The 17,719-nt window shown below is 44.0% G+C and overlaps 1 protein-coding gene across 12 annotated transcripts in view; it reads right to left on the bottom strand.

Annotated features, from left to right (window-relative positions):
• Nucleotides 1-17,719, bottom strand: part of LOC6724803 (protein sidekick) — a 63,297-nt gene that overhangs the window by 7,200 nt on the left and 38,378 nt on the right. For 4 of the 12 annotated variants that reach the window (XM_039297088.1, XM_039297092.1, XM_039297091.1 and 1 more), the window contains exons 4-11: nucleotides 13,611-13,787; nucleotides 11,332-12,085; nucleotides 11,133-11,260; nucleotides 10,562-10,684; nucleotides 5,082-5,201; nucleotides 4,697-4,852; nucleotides 1,462-1,893; nucleotides 446-643 (exon numbers count right to left, since the gene is read on the bottom strand). In XM_039297088.1, coding sequence (XP_039153022.1) covers nucleotides 446-643; nucleotides 1,462-1,893; nucleotides 4,697-4,852; nucleotides 5,082-5,201; nucleotides 10,562-10,684; nucleotides 11,133-11,260; nucleotides 11,332-12,085; nucleotides 13,611-13,787 — 2,088 coding nt within the window. The remainder of the gene's footprint in view (nucleotides 1-445; nucleotides 644-1,461; nucleotides 1,894-4,696; nucleotides 4,853-5,081; nucleotides 5,202-10,561; nucleotides 10,685-11,132; nucleotides 11,261-11,331; nucleotides 12,086-13,610; nucleotides 13,788-17,719) is intronic. The other 8 variants (XM_039297095.1, XM_039297096.1, XM_039297098.1 and 5 more) reach the window with 5 other exon arrangements.

Here is a 17,719-nt window from a genome sequence, read left to right as displayed (position 1 = left end):
GATTTGAAATTTCATTTTCGTGATGACAACGATAGCAGGTAAAAGTACAATACGTATACAGGGTATTCAGCATTAGTTTTGTACACTATACATGGTTTATACGGGCACTAAATATGTATATATAACCATTTCAAATAAAATCAAATTTTATGAAACGAAATTGAAAACACAACACTTGTTAAGGAGAACTTTACCTCCTGCAGTTTTACAAACTAACCAATTTTTACAGGGATGCTAAAACGAAAACTTTTGAATGCATAGATTCAATTTAAAAATTATATAATAATATACATTTTTCATAGTCACAACATTCACAAACAAAATCAACTCAGGGAAAGCAACACAGCAAACGGATAAAAACGTTACGACACTAGTACGAGATGCACAAAATGCGGATCGAAATCCTTGAACCTGGGATCACGTGGGGGAACTGTGTGGTACTCACCTTCCTGGGGCAGCTCGACGACGTTACTGGGTTCCGATGGCGAACCCTCGCCCACCCGATTGACAGCACTAACCCTAAACTGATAAACGGTGGCCGCTTTGAGGTTCTCGAGCAGGATCCAACGTTGGTCCGCCGAGACATTGCTCAGCTCGGTAATCCAGTTGAGCAGAGGGTCTGGAACTGGACCTACGAATTTTTCTGTGATGTTAATGTGTTTGGAAAACAGCAGGCGAGGATTATGGTGCAGCGGGTAAGTTGTGAGTGTGAATGGTATAAGTGCGATTGGTGTTATGGCATCATTGGTGGGCAATTTAGTGGGTGTATTACAAGTGGCATATATGTTTGGTTAAAAGTGAGTAGATTACAGCGAGATCCATGTGGTGATGTTGTTGTTGATGTTGATGTGAACGCGGTCAAAACAAGGTGCAAATCAACAAAATTATACAACGATTATTTGCAAAAGTTTTCATAGATAAACACAGTATAAAATACATGTGAAATCAATTTACAGTTCATAAAGTTTCGGTTGTTCCAGTTATGGTGGTGTTCAAAACAAAGTCAATGGAAGAAAAGAGAGAACAGAAATAAACAGATGAAAATCTTGGCTTCCTTTGTGTTGTCTGTAATGAGTTCCTAAATCAGGTTTGTGGCTTGTGGTTCCTCATGAGATTAAGCTTAATAAGCGGTTGCCACTTATTAGTCTATACAGGTTGTAAGTAACTTGAATGTTTTCAGTCTTGTCTTGTGCTCTGTATAACTTGCATTTCTAAACATTAACTGTTTCGAAATAGTGGATGTAATTTTTTTAAAAATTGTTACAAACTTTGAGACTTCTTTCCTATAAAATGACGTGGATACCTTTTTTGTCAAAGGCTTGGTTTATAAATGGCAACCGTGTGTACTACCTCAACCTCTCCGCCTTATAAATCATAAATCCAATACTAACCACAACCAACGCAACCAACAAACGCTACGCTACCGAAAAAATAAAGATAAAAGTATCCAACGAAACTTACCTAATTCGGAGACCTCACGTCGCTGGATAATAAATTTGGATATTGGACTGTTGCCATCGAATCCCGGAGTCCAGGACACGTTGATGCTGCGCTGTTGCGGTTCCGGTAGTCGTTCCACCTTCACATTGCTGGGTGGGAACGGGAGTTCGATGACGCTGAGGCGGGCGGCCCGCGTCTCGTTTCCCCCGGGAGAAGTGACCACACAGGCATAACTCCCGACGTCGCTCGCCCGCACCGCCTGGATCTCCAGTTGACCGTCCGCCTGGACACCAATGCGCTGCGAATTACTGATGGGCGTCGACGACTGACCCTCGCGATACCAGTCGATGTTGTACGGGACACTGGGATCACTGGACACCTTGCACTGCAAGGTGGCCGTTAAGCCAAGTAGCACCGTTGTGTCCACAGGCGGTTGGATGATTTGCGTCCGCACTGCGGAAAAAGAGGAAAGCGGGAAAAAAGTAAGTGCAAGTCCTGGCCAGCAAGAGGGATGGAACACATTAACAACACGGCAATGCAGATTAAACGACCGCAAGTTGTGTGGCAAATGACACGTCGCGACAGCCCCGCCCACTTTTATTGACCTCCCACCGGCACCGACCTCTTCTTCGTTATTCAACTGACCCCCCCCCCCCCCCCCCCCCTTCTTTGGCTTATCCCTGAACCCGGAGAGAATCCTGGATCCCAAAAGATGGGGAAAATTAAGTTTAAAGACCACACAACTTCCACGCGATGACCGAATGGCCAATGCCCCGCATTTTGCCTACTATTGGGTGCACCTACTGGCTTTAAAAATCTTTTAACAACAGCTGAGATATTGGTATTAGTTTAGTATTGGTGAGTTATTATTTGCCCTGAATAGAAACGAGTAAATAATTATTTATTTAGTGAACAGTGGTTCCGCCAGATTGTATCCCCAACTCATTCGTATTAGAGGGTATCGCGTTGTTTCGAGCTCACAATTGCAGGCCTTGCCCCGACTTTCGTTGCCTTTTTGTAGGTTTCTCTCCTTTGATTTTATTTATTTTATGTTTTTTGTTCCCCTCTCTTTGCTCTCGCCGAGTATTTCTTTTTTAGCCCTTTTCAGTCACTTGCTGGCCCGCATGCATCAAAAGTTCAACGCGCCCCGTGGCCCAGGCATTGTTGGTTCTACTGGCACTGCTGCTAGACTGCAGCTGGTACTGTATGGTGGTTCCGTCGATGGTGTTATAGTTGTTGGGCTCGTTCTGTTTGCCCCCCATATGGGACGAGATAAACTGCTCTGAATGTCAGGAGCAGAGAGCCCCATACGAACCTGGGTCTATACCCTAAACGCCGTGTATTATGCCATATGTCCAAAGCCATTGGAGCCATTGGCTTTCGAATAATGATTTTCCAAAATAATTAGAGCAATTTCTAAATTCCGTATGTCTCAGTCGATTAAATTAACATTTGCCCCACCCGTGGGCGCCACAAGGTGGTAATCACACATTTCTCTTCTGGAGAGTGTATTCATTTTAAACCTATGACGGACTTCTCCATGTCTTTTATTCTTGTTTCCTTGTCCGAATTGGGAGCCCTGCTTTATGCAACAAATAAAGCCAGATGGCGACTCTTGGGTGGTTAACGGGGTGATAGAAATCTGCCATCAGCGCGGTGGCCACAGTCCACGGAGTCCGCTGGCCGCATTCCGGCATTCCGCCAATTAGCCGCACATTGATGCTGCCTTTTAGGACCACACACACACACGCACACGGGCCCAAAACACACAAAATACGCACAACACACTTGGTGGCGCGGGACCCAAAATATTGCATGTGCAAATCAACTTTAATTACACAAACAACACAATGGACAGAGGGCAGGCAGTGGCGGAAAGCAGAAGGCAGCACAAACGCTCAAAAAATCATTCCAAGCTTTTGGCCATTCTGGCTTGGCTGGTGCTCCAGCGCAAAGGCAAAGCCATAGGCCCAGTTAGCACAGGAACATGTGTGGAAGTGAAGGGCTGGGCTTCGCCGTATTATCCAAAAGCATTTGGCGCTGTCCAGGAGGGAGCAGTTAATTGGGACCAGCCCATCGCTGTAGCTGCATTGCTGTAGGCATCGCTTTGGTTGTTGGCATTATTATTATTCCTTGTTATTGCTGTGGCTGCTGCGGCTTTGATGACATACATTATTATTATTGGACCGAACATTTTAGTTGATTTGATGCGATGCTAGCTTCATTTCAACACATACTCGTACACGGTAAAAAAAAAGCCGCGGGAGCGGACAAAACATAGAAAAAAAATAACAGAGAAATGAGTTGTATCATTTAATAGCCTTGTAACAGCCAACGAAAAACAATCGATTCGGATAGCATCAGCAAAGACAAAATATATTTTTCAACTTTTATGACTACTTTACGAAATGAACGAGTTTTTAGCTGTGTCTAACCATTTCAAATTGAAATATTTCTGTGTTCCACCACAATGTCATTGGCAACCCCACGGTGATGGTGGGAGGGTGGGCAATATGTATATTTACATACACATAAAGAGTGAGAGGAGCCAAACGGGTGCTCATCCTGTTTGTTTAATGGAGAACATTTTGGCGAGTAAACTCGATTTGAATCTCTTTTGTGGTTACAAAAGTGTTTTGCTGAGCGGATAACAGGTTTTCGAAAACACTCGCAGGATATTCCCACCTCAAAGCAAAGCCATTACACAATCGAAACTGATGGGAAAGTAGCAGGAAGCACGGGATTATTTTGCTTAAGATAGACGCCCAAGCAAGCAGTGCCGAAAATTGAATTCTATTGAACGGGTTTCAATGCGTTAATACTACATAAAAAGCTATTCTGGCCATGAAAATCCTCTAAGTACGGATTTATTTAAGCTAACGCAGTTTCAACTGCATAATGCATACAACTTCAACAACATCTAGAGTAACATTTGATTGAGAATGTTATTTAGACATTAATTCGATACAGGTAACGTCTTAGTTTAATATATATATAAGCGCTTTGCATGCAGTTGGACAAGCGTATATATCTGAAGTGCGTTTACTAACTAAAGGTTCAATATCTGATCCTGGGTTGGTCCTATCAAGGATTCAAGCCCCGACAGTTCCGCTAGCTAAATCGCTAAAAGCCAAAAGCACCCGACTAGACAGATGCACTTCAAAATAACAGGCGGACTGAGGCGCGGCAGGCAATTAAATTTGCGGGGCAGCGGATCCCGGATGCTGGCAAATGGGGACCAGGGACAGGAACTCACCCAAAACACTCAAATAGGCCTCGCCCTTGACGCTGCCCGCCTCGTTGGCTCGTACGCAGATATAGAGGCCGGCGTCCACAGATCGGATGTTCGAGATGAGCAGGTCACCCGACTCGAGTATCTGCACCCGGCTGGATATATCTACCAGTTGGGTCTCTGGAGTTCAGGCATTGTTTCGGGCAGGTTACATTGCAGGTTGGTAGGTTGGCACGATGCGAGTTCGGTTACGGGTTCCGCAGCAAGCAGTTAAGTTAGCAATACAATTGGTTGATTGGTTGGTTAGCGGGCAAACGGGTAAAAAATAAAGAGAACGACAGCACAATTAGCATCATCATCATTAGTGGGACTTAGGCCATGCTCTAGAGACTACATTCGCCAAACTCACCATTGTATATCCAGGTTATGTTGGGATTGGGCGATCCAACTGCCCGGCAGGAAATAGTTGCGTCCTTGCCATCCAAGGCGGTCACATTTTGGGGCGGCAGCTCCATAATTGGAGCCGATGCTGCGGAAATACAAACAGACTCGGTTACAATTGATCCTTAACTAGTTTGAACGGTGGGTTTAAGGCTAATAACAACGCATTTAGTGGCTAAGTAGGGGGTGTATAGTATGTGGTGTGGTTTTTCAGCTTGTACGAAAACTTTGCGACGCTGAAACAAAAATTAATTGAATTAAAGGTTAAATACAGGCGATATTTAATACAATACATAATACGATACATAATACAATGCACAAAAACAGTATAATTGCATAGCAAATGAAGGTATGTGCATGACAAAAAAAGGCTTGTCCAAAAATTAATATAAAATATTAATCCTATTAATAGTATTAAATATTAACATTACATGTTCTTGCAGTCGATCTATTAATTATAGAATAATATTAAAGTGCAGTACATAAATTTTTTTTAGTTTTTTGCCACCTTTTTTCCATTGATTGGCAAAAAGGGATATTTTCCGTTTCATCACAAAGAAACTAGTAGTCATCAAGACCTACATCCGCTTAGCCCTCTTCCCTATTGATTGTAATTGATTCTCTCCCCTTGATTAACTGCTCCAATGATGTTAATCCACCTTCCACTCGCTCCAAATTATAGGCTGCTGGCCAATTAATCATGCTGCCATCTCGGCGGCATCTGGTGAAAGGATGCCCTATGTGTACATATACATATAGACTCGTATTCCCGCCTTTTTTGCATTCCCCAGAACGTTTGGTTCCATTTGCCGCCCTTTAACTTTCTGTTGGTTAATGTAAATTATTTATTGGATTTTGAGTGGCACGATGGCTGGCTGTTTCTGAGCTTTTGCTGTTTTCATTGTTTCGGCCAGATGCCTTGCGCTTGAAGGGCGAAACTGAGGCTGCTTTTAACGGCTTTGCAACTGGTAGTCGGCGAGCGAAAATGTAATAATATTCGTAATAATTTCGCATGATGAAGCATTCCCGTTAACTACGCTTATGTAAATAGGTGCATAAAAATACAATAAAAGCACCCAGGCTCCTTTCAACATTAAGATATTAAGTGCTCGCTCTTGCAGTTGCAATTGCAATTGTTGGCGAAATCATAAAGATATCAACTCTGCTTAATACCACTGGCACAACAAGAATCACAGAAATCACAGAAAAATAAACAAATTTAAGGAAATAAAGCCCAGGTGTGGCGAAATTCAGGCAGACCAACCAAATGCGGGCTCAAAATAATTAAGCAGGTTTTCGTGGTCCAGATATGGACAACGGACAACTAAGATGCCCTGGATATATTATGTCGCATCGAAACTAATTTTGACACGAGAAAATTAGAGGCGTAATTTATAAAATATAACTCCTTCGGCCGGGCCACGTGTTAAGTGTGATTAAGCTGCGGCGACCGTCAGAAGCCAGTCCTTTTTTATTTTCCAGGTCTTTGGCCCGCTTTTTATGAGTCTCATAAGCCGCATATCTAAGGCACGGAAAGGACCGTCTAAGAGGAGAAACAATTTGTGGCAGGACTCGCCAAAGAGACCTTTAAGAAACGTGCATAAAGCGACAACGTGGCGTATACGCAATGCATCTGAGCACACAAAGGAAAATGAATTCATGGTTGATCTTAGAATTTAATAATTCATTAGCTTAAAGTGAATCTACGATGCCAATCGTACATTTCGGGATATTTCGCCTTATGTACGGGCATCAGGCCACTTCCCTCCGAACCTCGTCCGAAGAGTAAGCTGTAATTAATTTCGAGTTGACCCACTAAAGAGGCCGCGCCATCAACTTGAAGTCGTAATAAAACGCTACTCAGCCGGACAAGTGGGAAAAGTAGGTGGTGGTGCGGAAAACTGTGGGGCAGTGGCGTGCGATGGTAATAATTGGAATTACTTGGCTATTCCAGCGACCACCCGTTCCAGAGTCCACTATTAGCATACGAATTGTTTCTGGCCGTCGTGCCGTCTACAGGCGGAGGGTTTCAGGCTTTTAAAGTTTCGCCCACCCCATTTGGCACCGCTTAAATGCTTTTTCCACTAAGTCTTCCTTTAGGCAGCGCCATTTTCTTATACAAATAAGTAAATCAAAGTTGTAAATTTTGTATGCATATTTTCCGACTCATCGAAAATCACTCTTTAACAGCCAATTGTAGACCTTTCCGAACTGGGTGATTGTGTATAAATGACAATTAAGCCATTTTGTACATATATGTTCGAATTATTGTTGGCTCCAATTGCGACTGTGCCATTAATACTGTGCTTAACTTGGAGCTAAAATGGCTATAAAAAACCCCCCAATTTGTGTGGTCCTAGCATGTTGGAGGCCAATCAACTCAATTCTTTAACTCCCACGGCAATCAATCACTGGGCGGTATGGGCTTAAGCAGCGCTGACCTCTGACCTCCAACCTACCTACCTGTTGGCGGGCCATAAAAACCAGAAAGAAAACTGTCGACTGAGCAATCAAAAGGAATTCCTACAAATTCGCACAGTGGCGATCGCAGTGAGCCATCAGCCGAAAGAAAGGAAAACAGGCACGCCCCCAAAGACGCCTAATTACTCCTGCACACATCTACAAACAAACAAACAAATAATGGGGTTGGGCGGTGGTTGTTAGGTGCAGGAACTTTGGAAATGGCAGGAAGCAGCGATTAAAATCACTTTTGCGTTTCGGGAAATTACGAAATTATGTTACTCGAGAGTTGAGGCAGCCGGGAAAAGCTCAGGCAGCCGGAAAATGCGATGTGGAAAGCTCTGACTGTGGCAGGTGCAGGGCGAGTGGTTGTTGGATTGTTGGGTTCTTGGGTTCTTGGGCCACGAATGCCGACTAGCGCCAACTTAACAAAAATGAAGTGAAGAGGGCGCGCTGCTCTAGAGAAGAGGGCAACACAGAAAGATGCAAAACTTTGACAAACACTGGGCGGCGGCAGGAGGTGCAATTAAAATGCAGCCAGGTCTTAGGATCCAAGAACATCCGAGATATCTCCCTGTACGCGAAAGGCTGGAAAATAATTTCCCAACTCATCCTCTTCGCACATCTTTGTGAAAAGTGCTCCAGCATTGCACTCCTCAGTGGCCTTCCAAGCGGAGATTAGCGGAGGCTGCTGGCTTGTGGGCAAACTGAGGGAAATCAGCAACCCAAATGCCAAACACTTGTTGCCATTGCGAGGAGCTGCGGTGTGAGAGGGGGAAGTCGGCGGAAACGGAGGATCATCCTTACCAGCAGCAGATAAACGAGCGCACAAACAATAAACGAAAGGAATTGCAAAATGAAATCAAGCGAGTCTCAAGAGAGGCTCCTCGCAAAGCGCGGGATTAATATGCAGTACTGGAGAGAAGTGAAGTTAAAAGCACACCGAGTGGACTTGGATAGCAATCTCAAGCGGTTAGCGGATGGCTGTCATAATATCATTCCAATCGATGTTACTCTCATAATCCCTTATTTCGCGTTGCTGAGTGAATTTGCTCAGTGTAGCTGTTGGACCGGACCCAGTAGCAAGTGGCCAAAGGTGTTCATAATCGGATCCTGATCCTGATCTGGATTATCTTAGCATAGACCCATTACGCGCCTGCTCAATGCTGTGCAAAAGGTCAGGCATGGCATGGCACATACTCCCATCTCTCGTCTCTGATTTCCCATCCAGAAACAAAGCCGATTAGGCCGGCAGCCCCTTCATCATGTTGGCCAGGACGAAATGCAGTGAGACAGCAGTAACAGGCAATAAAACGAATCCCCGAGACAGGGAGCTTGCCCAGACGAGTAGAGTGCTGGAGGGACTAAATGATTGCCCTTTCCCTGAATCGTAAAATTCCTTGGCGCAGACAAACAAATTGGCTCGAATTAGTCTAGGCAAATAAAATTAAATGAGCCGCAACGATTGGTTACCATTCAGTCATGCTGGGCAATCCTGGCCGGGGCGAAGGAGCAAAATATTTCACAAACTTGCTTTACTCATCTATAAAAGCTGAAAAGTTTTTCAATAAACCGCTGACGACAAAATCGCTTAACTAGTTGAAACCAAATACAATGCAGCAGGACTGCAAAAAAAGATGACAAAAATGGATGGAATGGAGAAGTAAAGGAGGGCGACATGCTGCAACGTAAGAATAACTCAGCAAAATATGCATGCAAATTTCAATTTACATGAAAATCCCAGCTTTGGCCATAAAAATTTAAGAGATGGAGGGCAGCACAAACTTTGTTTAAAGTCCCATCAAGAAAGGCACAGGGAAGAATCTTGGCAAAAGACCATCGAAACAATATGTCCTTCGCCCCGTGAAAAGACTCGAGCCTCAACTCTATCTGTCAAATATCTAAAGCGCCAGCGAAGTCATCCGGTTTCTTTTGGGCCGGAGTTGGGCTCATGAATGAGGAATTTTCTCTGGCCAGTCAGGAACTTCAAACTCGCAGCTCAAACAAAAGGAGCAAAACCAAAAAGGAGGAAACCCTACGATGCCATGTCAGCATGACAATACTCCCTGGCCCCCAGAACGACTTGTGCGACTTGTGTGTCAGTCTTAATTTTCGCATTATGAAATTCATTAAAATGCAAAATTTCCCCATACCAGCTCATATTCCAGTGGGTGTGTTTTTGGGTGGCTGGCAACCCTAAGGCAGCCATTTGACCCGGCCCTTAACGGTACTTTGGAGCGCTGGAAGGTGAAGTCCTAACTTCTCTACATACATACACATATTACCCGTCACTCAATGTCAAATTCATATTATCGCTTTCAAGGGTTGTATTAAATGGTGTACCAACATAATATTTTAGTAAGAGATAAAGCTATCTGCCCACCCCATCCATCCTTAGAACTCGATTGTGCAAAAACAAATATTCAATATTATTTTAACTAAATGGCTTAAAAAAGTATTTTAGGGTGATGTTTTCATCCAACGTTAGGTTCACCACCTTTGTCGAGACTAATCAACTTGAACGGAAAATTCTTCTGCTTTTGACAAATTTGATAACCAAGGCAATACAGAATAGAACAGATGAAATTCCTGCTGCTTCTGTTGGCCAAAGGCGCTTGGCTAAGAATGCAAAAGGAAGCTGCTCTAGAGCCGCAGGCAGAAAAACAAAAAAGGAATGGTCCGCGGCACAAAAAGAAGATGAAACACAAATCCAGGGAGTCACAGAATACTTGCACATAATATTTAAGCCCAGAATTAGTACGCCAAAGGCTGTAAATAACAGCAAGCCAAGCCAATAAAATAACAAACTAAGAAAACAATCAAAAGAGCTACATTCTACGGGGTATGATATCATAAAGGGTTCAAAAGGGTGCTTATTTCTCAGGTGATTTTCTTTTGTAAGTGCAACCCTAGGGGTGCAAGAAGGTGTGCGTGCTGTGGGTGTAAGTGGGTGTTGTTTTTGTGTGGCATTTAGCTGTATGCCCATACCAAAGCGAAACTCCTTGCGTCTATCAGAGGAACCAGATTCCGATCCCAAGCCAGCATGCGAAGCTCTTACCCTCAGGATTCGCGGCTGGGCCAAGCGCTTCACGCGGTTCTTGGCCGTTTTTGCTATTAATTCGTTTGTTAATAATGGGTTAAAAGGTCAAAATGCGAAAATCGTTAGGGGTATATTTCAGAGGGTAGAGATGTATAGATGGATGTTGGTTTGGCGCGGAGGCATAGGTAGATGCACGTATAATTTAGCGATGTAACAGGCATTCAGGCATTTCCTTGGACTGATATCATTTGATCTTACACTGTGTGACACTGGTTAACGGATCAATCGAAGAAAAGTTCTGATTTACTTTTACAATTTACAATTTGAAGTTTTCATAAGCTCTTTCAGTTGAATATATATCAGCTAAACAATTAACCAACGTTTCGCTTGAATTAAAAGTGTTCATTTGCTACTTTAAGCGTTGCTTGACCGAAATTCAATAAAGACTATGAACATTGCAGCTCCTACATTTACAACCATTGTCACACAGGCACCGAAATAAACCAGCTCTTGACTTACTTTTTACGCGCAGCCAGGTGCTCGCCGAATTCTCCCCCGCTTCGTTGATGGCCAAACACTGAAACATGGCAGCATCATCCAGGATTAGTTTCTTAATTACCAGCGTATTATCCGTGTTCAACGTGTATCTGCGATGCGATTTTAAAATAGGAGAAAACTGAGCGTTAACAGAAAATCGATTTGGCCTATAACCACCCACCTTCCACTCTCAATGTGTGCATCCACCGATTCTGCGTTCCTGAACCACTTGACCTGGGGCGTGGGTTCGCCGACCACATCGCAGGTTAGCTGCACCTGTCCCCCGAATTCGCCAAAGGTTTCCGCCCGCATGGGTGTGAAAAAGAGTGGCGGCTCGAGGATTTGGAGGCGAGCCGAAGCACTGACGGCCGGGTAGCCACCACTGCGCAATCGCACCTGGCAGGTGTATTCCCCGGAATGTGAGCTGTTCGCCTGCAGCAGGGCCAACGTTCGATTCCATGGATCGTTGAGAGTGTGCCTCACTCCGGCAGTTTCTACGGCGAGACCGTCTTTCAGCCAAAGCGTCTCCAGTTCGTGCAAGGGCCTGGCATTCGCAATGCACTGCAGCTCAACCACTCCGGTACCCACTTTGACCTTCACGTCCTGCGGGCGCACTATGATTTCGGGCGCCACCTCTATGTACGGATCTCCACTGACGTTCAGGTGCACAAAGGCGCTGCTCTCCTCTTTGCCCAACTGCGTGTTGATGGCCTTAGCCCGGTATCCCTTGCGATCGTTTTCATCAGCACTTAAAATAATCAACTGGTTGGCGTGAGTGAAGGCGTACTTGATGTCGTAATTCAGAGGTCCATCCTCCGATTGCCACATAACCGACGGCACGGGCACAGATTCAATGGGGGGCATATCGAATATAGCAGGGTGACCACTGACCACCGTCAGACGACCCTCTGTGGTGTTCTCAAAGATGCCCATGTCTGCAGAGAAAAGGAAAAGAGAATGGTTTTTAATATCTACTGTAATAAATGAACAAGAATATAGTTTGGCTATCTTGTAGCTCATCCAGGAACTAACTTATTCTATCAGTATTCATGTGAGCAAATGTTTCCATCTTTGAACATACGCCAGATTAACTATTATATTTTGTCCTACCATCTACTAAGAGTAACCGGTAGTCTTTGTCTTTTCCAAAGGAATCCCCATTTAGCTCACACACAAATCAAATAAGCCCCAATTCCATGGAAACCCAAGAGAAGGGCTTTATACCTTCCTGTGGTGTCATTCACTAATTGAAGGCAACGCGCGGGCTGGCTGCGTGCAAGGCTATTTAACCTCTGACCCCGCTCTTAAGCATGTCCCCACCCCGCCAAAGCACTCAGATGGGCTTTAAAGGTTATTAGTTCAGTTTAAGCTCGCCCTCCTCGCCTCTCGACTCGGTCCCACAATTAATTAAGTGCTCAAGACGGCGCTGCTGCTCCACGTCAACCAGTCGCCTATTCATTGATTCAGTCACGAAAAGAAGGTCACGGGAGAGGAGGCCTGTTGCCAGTGGTGCGGAGTACCAAGATAATTGTGCCAAATACGGCGAGTTCCTACTGTTTCGAATTACCCGAGGAAGATGTGAGCACTGGGTATGTGTGCGTCCCTACTCTTTTGCAACAAATGACATCAGATAGGGTACTTTTGCCGTTAGCCCCAGCTTGGTTCGCAAATGGAGTACCTATCCCATCACTACGTTTAGGCGTCGGCATAATGGAGGTCGTTCTCATGTCGAGAGCTCGATTTATTAGGTTCAAGTAGTGGCACACACTCACGCATTCAGAGTGCAGGGCTTAAGTGTCACTCACACTTACTTGTCTAATTGTTCGTTGCATCCACACCTAACCCGGCGACCTTAACTCCCAACCCTCCTCCGTCTCCTCATTACGTTGCTGTTGTAATTAAGTTCGCATTAAATAAAAATTAGCAGCTAAATGATTATCACCACCAGGCGTGACAGCCGTTTGATTTGTGCTCCACCTCCACCTAGGAATCCACTTCCACACCAGTGGGTCCTTCTCCTTCTTACTCGTAAGTAAGGTAAGATGGTTCTGAAAGAACGTGAAATAAATTGACTTTCCGATCAAATATAAATAGCTTCCATTAACCGGATGACCAGGGCTCATAGCTTGACATGATTAGGTACGACTTCGACCATAATAATAAGCCAGTTAATACGGAATAAAGATCTTCAATAAGCCAGCATTGAATTTCGTTAATTTCTCGTTTAATTGGTAACTCAATCCCTTCAAATGCCTAACCCACTTAATAAACAACGGCATCATTCGGGATTATCTCAAATTTCCAAACCTCCAACTCGTCTTTTTTCCAATTTTTCACTTCTGTTGATGATGTGCCGTAATTGACGTATGGGGATGTAAGAATGTGCCCCACAGGATTCCGAACCCCCCCCCCCCCACCCCCCCCCCCCCACACCACCATTTCGGTGGAGTATGAACTTACAGGCCACGACAACGTCGCTCTTTTCGCTGAATATGGATCCGGCATCATTTCTGGCAATGCACTGATAGCTGCCCGCATCCTCCCGCCGTGTGCTGTGGAATCGGTAGAACTGGCTGGATGAGAAGTCGCCCACGGGGACGCCGTCCTTTAGCCATCGGTATGTGGGCTGCGGGTATCCTGGAGATGCACGAAATGTGGAAAGAGAAGAGGGAGAAGCTTTAATAAATATTATTCTCAAGGGTATACCATATGTATGTATCACTAAGCCGTAGCTTTATATCCTTTCCGCTGACTGAAGCACCGCCCATTTGTCGGCATAATGAATATGTATGTATTGAATAATATTTAAAGCCAGTCAATAAAAACGAAGTATGTGCATATTGCATATTACCCACCCATACATATATGTATAATTGTGTTTGTTCAGAGTGTCTAATTGTTTGTTTATTATTAGTTTTCTGCGGCCGTTATTTGCAAGCTCAGGAGAGATCCCACACACTGTTTTAAATTGCATATACTTGTGAAGATTTTCTGTCATGATGGCAGCTGGAGTGCAAAGAAAATAAAGGGAAATATAAAGGCCAAGACGCCAAAGCTGCAGAAATGGAGCGATGCATACAGGAGTACATATGTATAGAGGGCCAGCCACTCTGATTTCAGTGCTGCAGCAGGGCATTTAAATTAAAGTTGATTTATATGGCCTGCCTCCTGACCCCTTAGTCCACCCAAACTCCCTTTGCGAAATGGAATTGCAATTGGAATGGCTAAACAAAAATTACATGTGACCGACCCAAGGGGCGGGGATGAGGGGCCGGCTGAACTAAATGAAAGTCTGAATAAAATATGCGATTCGCCTAACTGACCAGGATGCAACACATCACAGGATGGAGGCAACCGAACGGGAGCAGACGGATTGGATTGGATTGCCGGAGGCCGAAATCCTAGAACGAGAAGTCACCCCAGCCTCAGCCATCCCCCCCATCCACAGACCAAAATCCTGGCGGGGCCATCAACGCCTTTGCAAAGAGTTTATGTTGGGGACCTGGACTCATGAAGGAATTGGGATGAATGGATGGATGTAATACCGCATACCCTGTGCTGAAAGCTCTCTGAATCGGAAAAATTCGGATAAATCCTTAGCACCCTTCTTTTTCAGTGCATTTGGTTGGCAATCTTGACTTATTTGTAATTTACTTCGACTACTGGGATTTCAGAATATTTGACATTTTAAAGAACTTTCTGGCATGATGACTGCGTCATACCAAGATACCCCGGCTATTTATGGCTACTAACAGGGTAGCCAAACGTGGCCAATGGCAATGCAATTCACTTCATTCAGTTTGCAGACAAAATCGAATTGAGCCGAGTTAGAAGCGAAACTGGAAACTACCAGTTGAGAACGGGAATCAACTTGAGAATAGGGCATATAAGGGTGGAAGAAAGCCGAGAGTGCGGAGAAGGCTAGAAAAGAAGGGAGAAGACAGTGGAAAGTTTCCCAAGTGTTGGCCAAAAAAATAGGGGAAATTCCAAAGCGTAAGAAAGCTTACGAACGAAAGAGGGAAGAAAAAAGTTACATGGACGGACAAAAAGGCAAAAGTCTGTTTGAGCATTTTGGGCAATGACGCTGCTATAAAATTACAATTTGGGGAATTGTAAACCAAATGCACACATATGGTCGCAAGGACGAACACTCATACACATATACTCGCACACACTCACACACATCCGAGTGAAGTTGATCAACATTAAAAAAGCCAAGGAAACGAAATGTGTCAGCGCTAAGTCGAAGGGAAGGGCCAAAAGACGGTGGCAAGGGGGGATTGGTCATTGAGCGGCGTTGCTTCACATGTGTGTGTAATGAGTTTTAAATAACTAAACTAACACAAATCCTTTAAGCCCAAGCTATTTCCAGCTTCTGTCACCACCAAAAAATCGCCATAAAGCACAAGGAAAGCAAATACTCTACGCAGATCAAAGAAACAGGCAAAGGAAAAAGGAAGCCAAAGATGAAGAAATTTACATTCTCTTGGGATAGTCAGACAGTCAAATTGGAAAAAGGCTCTTGTAAACCGAATGGGAAATGGAATTGACAGACCGCAAATTCATTAAAAAGAATGCAAATTTCATTTGCTAGCCGCAGAAACACAGACTAGGCCAAGTTTGTCAAAGGAGTAGAAGAAATTATTGGAAAAGGGATGCCTACATCCAATCGCTTAAACGAAGCATTTTTTTATCGTTTTACTTCGTATTTCCATAAAATAGCTATTTTCTTTGCAACCCATAAAAGTGTCGTGCACTTTATTTTACCCTCGGAAAAAATGTCAACAAGTCATCAGCATATTTCCGTGGCTTTTCCTCGTGGTTGCAACACACCAGCCGAATGCCATTCACTCAGTCGGCCAACCAACCAGCCAGTCAGTCAATCAGTTAGGCAATCAATCAATCAGTCAGTTAGTGTGTCTAAGCGAGCCCAACTGCATACAAATAAATTTAATAAACAGGCAACGCAATGAAACAAATTGCATTTGTATGTGAAAAGGGGAATTCCCGTTCCGCAAAGCGGAAATTGTTTGATTTGTGGCCAGGGCAAATCCGTCGAAAGGCCCACGAAATCAATTTCGTTTAAGAATAGTGCACTGGCAGTTGTTCTGGGTGGAGGATTCAGGGTGCAGGATGCAGAGTGCAGGATGCAGGATGCAGGATATAGGAAAGCGGAAGAGCAGCCCAGTCCAGTGGCACGGGCAATCATAACTCCAGTTTCAGAGCCCGGACCATCGGCATTTGCCTAGCGCACTCCTTGCTGGGCGGTCAAAAGTCAATTCGCCAAACCATCGAGCTAAACTCTCGGCCCCAGGGACCTCGAATCGGCTCATCCTGGCCTAAACTCCAAAAACACAAAAAACCCAAGCTCCATGTGGATCTTTTTGTATTTCAGCCAATATCCACTGGATTTTATTTCGCATTGAACCAGACATTTATCTTTAAAGAGTGATTCTAACAAAAATGTATTGACGTATGATCAATAACGAAATATTTGGAAATTAATTACATTACGTTTGTTTTTTCTGAGTGCTGCTAAGGTCTTGAGAATGTGTAGAAGTTTCCAAAGTTATTGTTGTGGCACTTGAAGCAAACAAAGTAAACATAAAGTGTCTAAAAGGTTTTTTACCTTTAGCTTGCCTGTCGCTGCTGCACTTTTCCCTTTGATACATTTTTTACCCTTGCTCACATATTTCGTCAGACATTTTTGTTTACTGCTCACACCGCAAAAGAACAAGAATAACACACGACCAAATTGGTTGATTAAAGAAATTTATCTTGCGTGCTCCTATTTTAGTAGTTAATCCTTTACTTTGACCCTGTTCCAAATACAAGTAGTTACGCCACTTTTCATTATCTGATTACAGCAATTTTGCGCTGCTTTTCGTCTTTAAGCATACACTATTGTGTATTCTTGATGTTTCCTATCAGTTCGCGTCAATTTTTTCTCGACTTTTTCCTGGTCCTCGATTCCAGGAATATTTTATGTGCGGATGCCTGTTTTACATATGTACATATGTACATGCATGGCATTCCTGCAGCACAACACATTAGGCAAAGCCATCCACTTCAGCCTAAATGACGACACGAGTTGCATATCGCTCATTCTTTCTCTAGGCCCCAAGCTTCTGCTTCTTCTTCTCCTGGGAGGGAGTAAACAACGGGGCTTACGGAGAAATGAGGTATAAATAAAAATTGCGACAAAAAGCTGCTAGCAAAAACAATAGTTTGCAATTTTTCAGTTTACATCCTTCTTCTGCATCTCAAGTTTTTTCTCTCACTTTCCTTTGCACAAAAGAAGAGTGAAGATGTTGGGGAGAAGTGCACCGAAAGAAATGCATATATTCTTTATTATATTATATTATATGTATTCGAGTTTCGAGCGTGATTCCGTCACGGATTCGGATCAGTTTCTCTGACGAAAGATCGCGCCTAGGAAGACTAATCAGAAATCTTGTCTGGTTTTCCCTGTACAGGAATTAAAGGGAAACCCTTGGCCACGCACGTTTTGGCCGAGTGTTTCTTTGAAATGCTCTTCAATCCCTCTCCTCTCCTGTGCTTTGCTTTCT

The sequence above is a fragment of the Drosophila simulans genome, chromosome X (genome assembly GCF_016746395.2).
Source record: "Drosophila simulans strain w501 chromosome X, Prin_Dsim_3.1, whole genome shotgun sequence".
NCBI classification, from domain to species: Eukaryota; Metazoa; Arthropoda; class Insecta; order Diptera; family Drosophilidae; genus Drosophila; species Drosophila simulans.
Note: the sequence above shows the minus strand (reverse complement) of the source record. Positions and strands in the feature narration are given on the sequence as shown.